This window comes from Taudactylus pleione, unplaced genomic scaffold (assembly GCF_031769625.1).
Source record: "Taudactylus pleione unplaced genomic scaffold, aTauple2 ptg000327l, whole genome shotgun sequence".
NCBI lineage: Eukaryota > Metazoa > Chordata > Amphibia > Anura > Myobatrachidae > Taudactylus > Taudactylus pleione.
The window spans coordinates 1,442,420-1,448,878 of record NW_028284728.1 but is presented as its reverse complement, the minus strand read 5'-3'; the positions used below and the strand labels follow the sequence as shown (position 1 = coordinate 1,448,878).

At 41.1% G+C, this 6,459-nt stretch overlaps 1 protein-coding gene across 1 annotated transcript in view; it reads right to left on the bottom strand.

The window, feature by feature from the left end:
* Window positions 1-1,375: 1,375 nt before the first annotated feature.
* The window catches only part of BRWD1 (bromodomain and WD repeat domain containing 1), a 200,857-nt gene continuing 195,773 nt past the window's right edge, over window positions 1,376-6,459 (bottom strand). Inside the window, exon 39 of the mRNA XM_088443141.1 lies at window positions 1,376-3,939. Within this exon, the coding sequence (XP_088299267.1) occupies window positions 2,654-3,939 (1,286 nt within the window). The 3' untranslated portion in view covers window positions 1,376-2,653. The remainder of the gene's footprint in view (window positions 3,940-6,459) is intronic.

The window sequence follows — 6,459 nt, the reverse complement described above, 5'->3', positions numbered from 1 at the left end:
ATCACTTTTGTTTATATCATATACAACATTTTACCAGAGTTGGGTTACCATTTCCAAGTATTCTTATGCTAATAAATTGCACAAGACTGCAACCTACATGTGGGGATGTTTCTCTCTTTTAGAGTATATTAGAGGAATTTCTTATATAAAAAGCTTGTGGTAAGTACAATACAATTATAGAATATAAAGTGTTAGGAGATTCCTGATGTCACCAAACCATCTATTTGAGGCCACTCCCTGTGCTCTAGTTGATGTGTCATTTTTGTATAATAATCATGGCATATTAAAAACTACAGTGATAGCGATGTGTCCACATACATTTAGACTCCTTGCACTTTAAACAGCCCTGCTATTCGCGCTATGTCGTGGCTCAGTAGCGCCGAGCATCTTTTTGTGTGACTTTTTACTCTTAAATGAGTCTTATTCCTAGTGATATAAATAGCTAGCACAAGCAGCTTCTGCTGATTAAAATTATAGACATGCTGCATATATTCTGTGCGTGTCTGCGGTTGTATCTGCATGCAAAACGCTACACTACAGTCGCTGACACTAACATAGCGTTTTGCATGCAGATACACCCGCAGTCACTCACAGAACATAGACATGCTGCATATTAATGTAATCAGCAGAAGCTTCTTGTGTTATCTATTCACATCACTGTGAGAATAAGACGCATTTGAAGGTAAAAAGTTGCACGAAAGACGCTCGGTGCTACCGATGCACACGGAGCTCCCGCATTGTGTGGTGCGGCGGCTTGTAGCGCATCGAGGATAGATGTATGTGGACACATCTGTACGTCGTATTCTAAACAGATTAGATTAAAACAAGTATTTACAAAACCATACTCCAGAATTGCACGATTAAAAGAAACTGTGAATTATTCCATAATGTGAAACCTACAATCCTACCGGCCAGTACGATCAGTGGGCTGGAGGACTGGAAAACAATACAATACAGCACAACTCTTGCCACGTCAACAGGATAAGTTTAATATGCCGGCGGACATGATCTTGGGCATCAATAAACAGACCCCGGAATCTCCACGCCCGGCATAATGCCGATGATGCTATCCCAAAGGCATCAGGATCCCAACCCCCGCCATCCCGGAAGTAAGTATACAGGTAAGTAGTACACCTAGTCCAGGGATTTGGGGGGGGGGTTAGGGGTTAAGGTTTAGGGACCCCCAGGGGGAGATTAGTGCTAGGCAGCCCCCCAGGGAGGGTTAGTCTGCAGGGAGGGGGGGTTTAGGGTGCGGGAAGAGGGGGAGCATCGGGATTTGAGCTGCCGGCTATTCATAATACCCAACCAGCATCAACTTTCAAATCATACTTTTTATTTTTTAATACAAAATAAAGCAAGGCTTTCAAATTGCACTTAATCTTTAATCTGTAGCAGAAAATACTTTTAGATATGAATTTGCCATAAAAAAAAAAAAAACAAACACCACATTAGATAAACTCCTCCATACTTCTAGTATCTCACACGCCCACACAGAGGTGTGATTCAAGCTGTAAACAGTGCAAAATGTTAATCCAAAATTTGATTTCACTTGAAAAGAACCTACTGAACACATACACATACACCTATTAAAACATTAGAAAATGTGTTTTAATGAAACATGAGCAGCACACATACCACCTCCCTTTACAACGAGGGTAAATGGTGTAGGTGTTGGCTATTTTCTCTTCTACACCAAAACAAGACTACCTGGCGGTGGCAAACGTAAAGCTGGCTTAGAACCCAGTGTGTTCACCTGCTGCTGGATTTAAATTAAGCAAAATATGTTGTGGCCTGTTGCTTACTTTGCAATCTATGGAAGACTGAAATTATCTGTATATAAAAGAGTATATAGATATAATTGCTTCCATGGTCAATGGTTGATGAACTATTCTACAAGACTTTGCCAAAAGCCTGTCTACACAAACTATCACAGCTGCAGCAAAACTGATCAGGTGCCTTAGCCATAACCAAGATAAAATTTCCAAATGTGCCTGCAGAATTTGAATATGAACTTGTTGAAATTGAATCTGAAAAACAGAAGTTAATAATAAAAAAAAAAAAGTAGAACATTCCAAAAAAATTAAACTAAGCAGCCTGTGGGTGCGCAAAGGACATCATTCATGAGGGAAGATAGAATTACTGCAGATTAAAAATAAATTCATGGCACTAGTGTGGACTTTGGGAATAAACCTGCATTCAAGTTTTGAGTTTTGAGGGGGAAAAAAAAAGACCAAGTTTAGGTATTTACCATTTTCTGCAATTCACCTAAAAAAAAAACAAAAAAAAAAGTACTGTGGAAAAAAAAAATAGTACAAAACCTTTAGACATTTGTAAACCTTAAACAAAATGTGCAAAATAAGTGTTCAATGGCTGATAAATCTAGCAGTAAAATGAGGGTCTAGGTGTTAATTCCCACGGCAAGAACCCTCTAAATTACAGGTTGTAAAATACAAACAAACAATCTTTGTTTTCAGATGCCATCTGCACTACTTGAGGCACATTTTGGCATCTGTGCTATAAATGCTTTAATAAGAAGTCAAATAAGTACAGTCTGGTTGTAACCACATTTATAGATGTTCTTTTTTTGTAGAAAAAATAGAAGTATAATCCCTGAATTTGAACAAGATGGAAACATGGAGCTTCCTTCCACTTCTCAGTTCCGCATAAACCGCTTGGCCAAAACGGAAGGATTCAAGTCTCCATCACTCTGAGCTGGGGTTTCATCATCATCGTTGTACCGCACGGTCCTTTTACCCCGGTTTCTCGTACAGATCTTGGATCGGCGGGTTAATTTCTCTCGTTTTCCAGTGTCTAGCTTGTCCCACTCATCGTCACAGCTGCTTTCCGCCCGCTTCCTCTTTTGGTCACGGGCTTTAGATTTTAACACTGGATTTTTTCCGTTCATTTTACTACGAACATTATTGCTACTGTCTGAGTGTGAGGACTCTGAATCAGAGCATGAAGCTCCATTTAGGTTTTTCGTAGAACAGTCACCAGAACTTGAGAACTTACAATTACCATCAAATTCATCAGTTCCTGAATTTGAAGAGTCTCTAGAGTCACTTAATACTTTTGTTTTCCTAGCAGGTGGTGACATTACCGAGGACACTATCTTCTTTCGTCGCCTTCTGTCCTGAGTTTCAGTATCAGAGTCAGAATCTGTATCGGGGATTCTCTTGCGAGCAGGTGGAGGCATCCGTTTAGTCCCACAAGACTTACGCAACAGTTCTTCAGTGCCAGTTGGACAAACATTTGTTAGGACAACTCGACATTCTGGTGACCGTTTGTTCCTGAGTTCACTCGGTTTGTTTTTTAATACTGTTACGCTACTTTTGGAGGAGGATGTTCCAAAGTCTGATTCCTCAAGATATTTTTGGGAAGTGTTGGCTGGGCTAGGACATGGAGAGTCTGATACATACGGCTCATCTGCGCTGTGGTTCTCACCATTCATGCGAGATACACTCTTGCTCATATACTCATCTGCAGATAGCTTTGGAGATGAGAATTTTATGCAGTCATCTGAACTAGAGGTGCTAGAACCGCGGTTTAGTTTCCATGCACCATGGGTGGACTTTGGACGCGTTTTTGATGTCCTTCGTGAAGGCTTAGAAGTTTGTTTTGTTTCAAGCTCCCGATCGCTATCACTTAAACCATGCTCCTCCTCACTGCCGTCCAAGAGCCGTTTCTTGGCTTTTGCAGCAGCGGTCCGTTGGGGCAGTGTTCTAGTATTTTTGCTTGCGCTGCAGTCACTGTCTGAGGTGGAGGCACTATCCGTTATGCATTTGATCTTGTTGGCTGCCAGAGCAGCACACTTCCGAAGAATTTTCCTCCGTGTTCCCTGATGAGAATTTCTGGCAGATACAGGACCTGATTCATCAGAATAACTTAATACTTTCCTTTTACTAGATGTAGTTCTCCTTTGGTTATTGTCTTGAGATGCTGTATGCAACAGAGGATTTAAGAAAAAAAAAAAATGAATTACAATTTATCTTTTACTAAAACTCAAATAAAAATTAGTATTGGCAAGCGATAATGAGAAATTGACATAAGTCAAAAAAAGAGTAATATGCACTTACCAATAAATGCTTTTCTCTGACTTCCATGGGGGGCACTGGAGGTATGTGAGATGGCGCAAAGAGAGTTGGGCACTTTAAATAAAAAAACACTGCTGCGGTATAAGGCCTGACTGATTACAGTTGTGTTCTAGCTGGCCATAGTTAGTTTAGAGGATTGTTGGCCTCTGTTTTAGAGGTTATAAAAACACTCACAAGGTCCAAAGTCTAAATGGAGGTCTCTTCTGCATGTACTTTCTGAAATAGGGCAAGAACAACTATTTCTTGGTTCATATGGAGTTGGGAAAGGACTAATGGTTGAATCAAGGGCTTTGTTCTTAAAGACAGTCCGGTCTTCATGGGAAATAAGATGTGACCGACTGGAAAGAGCTCCTAGATGAAAATATAGCGAATAGAAAAATGGTTTACTTTATAAGTAGATTCAGATCTACTGTTTCCAAAAGCAGGATAAGTAAGTACTATAGGGCCTTGAGAACCAAATTCACATCTCAAGGTACCAAAAGGAGGTTGTATGTGCAAGAATCAGGGCTGTAGAGAGTGGGGGCATGGCCTAAGTACTGTGGGGACATGGCTTAATCGTAGAGGTGTGGCCATACTCCCTACAAAAAAAACAAACAGCTGATGGGGGCTTGGGGGAAGTGGACCCACCGCAGCCCAGTGCTAGGCCGGGGGAGAAGCCGTTGCCGCTAATATGAAGGAGGGGGGGGGGGGGAGGGAGGGGAGAGCCAGTCCCCCACTGTGCTCTAAAAAAGCCTGGGCTATGACCACCTTCCTGACAGGAATCCTCCATGATTGAGGATGAACGTGAGTATTGACTTCACGCCTGTCCAATGGCTTTGAATCCTGTTTTGGGACACAATTGCACACAACCCTTACTAACATCTGTCATAACCAGGGTTTAGTCCCAGATAGTGAATAATCTGCCACTGCTGAGGGTGGTTGGGACCAACCATTACTTGAGTGAGCAGTGCACCTGAAATAAGGGTCTGATATACTTCAATTGCATGTGAGACTTGTACCACTTGCCCAAATGTCTTTCTGATTTTCCATTTGAGGTTGTTCCAGATAAAGTATCATTTAAAATTCTAGGCAAGATAGCATCAACTTTTGAAATCAGGAATGCACATAAACCCACTTTATTTTCAACAGGGATTTTATCAAGTAAGAGGCAGAATTTTGAATAAAATTACAGGCAAACGTGGGATAGCAACAAGTGCTTAGAATTTGCCTTGATAAAGAGGTCATCAAGATCGGGATTACTATTACCCATTAGGTCCTTAGGAGTCATGCCACCGATTTTTTTTTTTTAAAACAGTTTTGGTGTTGTGGATAGACAGAAAGGAAGGGCTTCAAATTGGAGAGGAGACCGTATTGAAAACCTGAGGGGGGCTTTGGTGACCACCACCCCCAGATGGGAACATGGAGCCAAGAATCTCTGATATCTAATGACACCATAAATTCCCCATTTTGCTCACACCCACTCTTCAAGATTCCATTTTATGTCCTTCTACTCGAAAGAAGGTATTTCATTGAAATTTTTACATTTACGATTGCCTGGAAGAACTAGTCTGGTTTCTTGACAAGAAAGGTTCCACTCCGGAACACTGCTAAGTCTGACTAGTTCTCTTTAGATCCAGATTTCAGGCTGTCTGTTGATGGACTGGTGGTGAAAAGTTGTCAGGACAGTGGACCTTTTTACTGCTAGACTTTCCTACAAAGTGCTGACCTCTTAGAGTTAGATGGTTTCTTGATCTGCCCAGAAGGTGAAAAAGGGACACTGACTTTTTAGGTAATTCTTGGTAGAGGTGCACATTTAGTTACTACAGCTGAAGTATAATTTCAAGCACTGGTTCAAATAGGACCACCAAAAAGGAAGAGATTCCAAAGCCTGGAGGATGTCGATATGTTGCCTGTTGACATTTCAACAGTGTCGACATCATAACTGTCAACATTAATCAGCCCTGGTCTAATCTAACACATGGGACTTTGGCTTCAAATGTCAGGCAAAATATTTTTGCTATAACTACTATATTTTAGGCTTACTTTTGGAAGTGTTACCCTAACTCTCCCCCTCCTAGTGCCTAACCCCTAACTCCAACACTTACCATAGAGATTCCCGCGCCGGCATCCCAACAGCCGGTATTCCAACTACCCCCCGATCTGCGGACAGGGTGACAAAAAGTACAATCCCACCAAAATGTCCACCCTGAAATGGTCCCCAGACACACCCTTCACCAATATTAAAATAATATATATATATATATATATATATATATATATAAAAAAATGTATCTCCTATAAATATGTAAATAAAATCTTAGCAGGTCAATGAGGTATGGAAAGGGAGGAATAGGGGTGAACTGAGCACACATTTGAGGTTCTGACA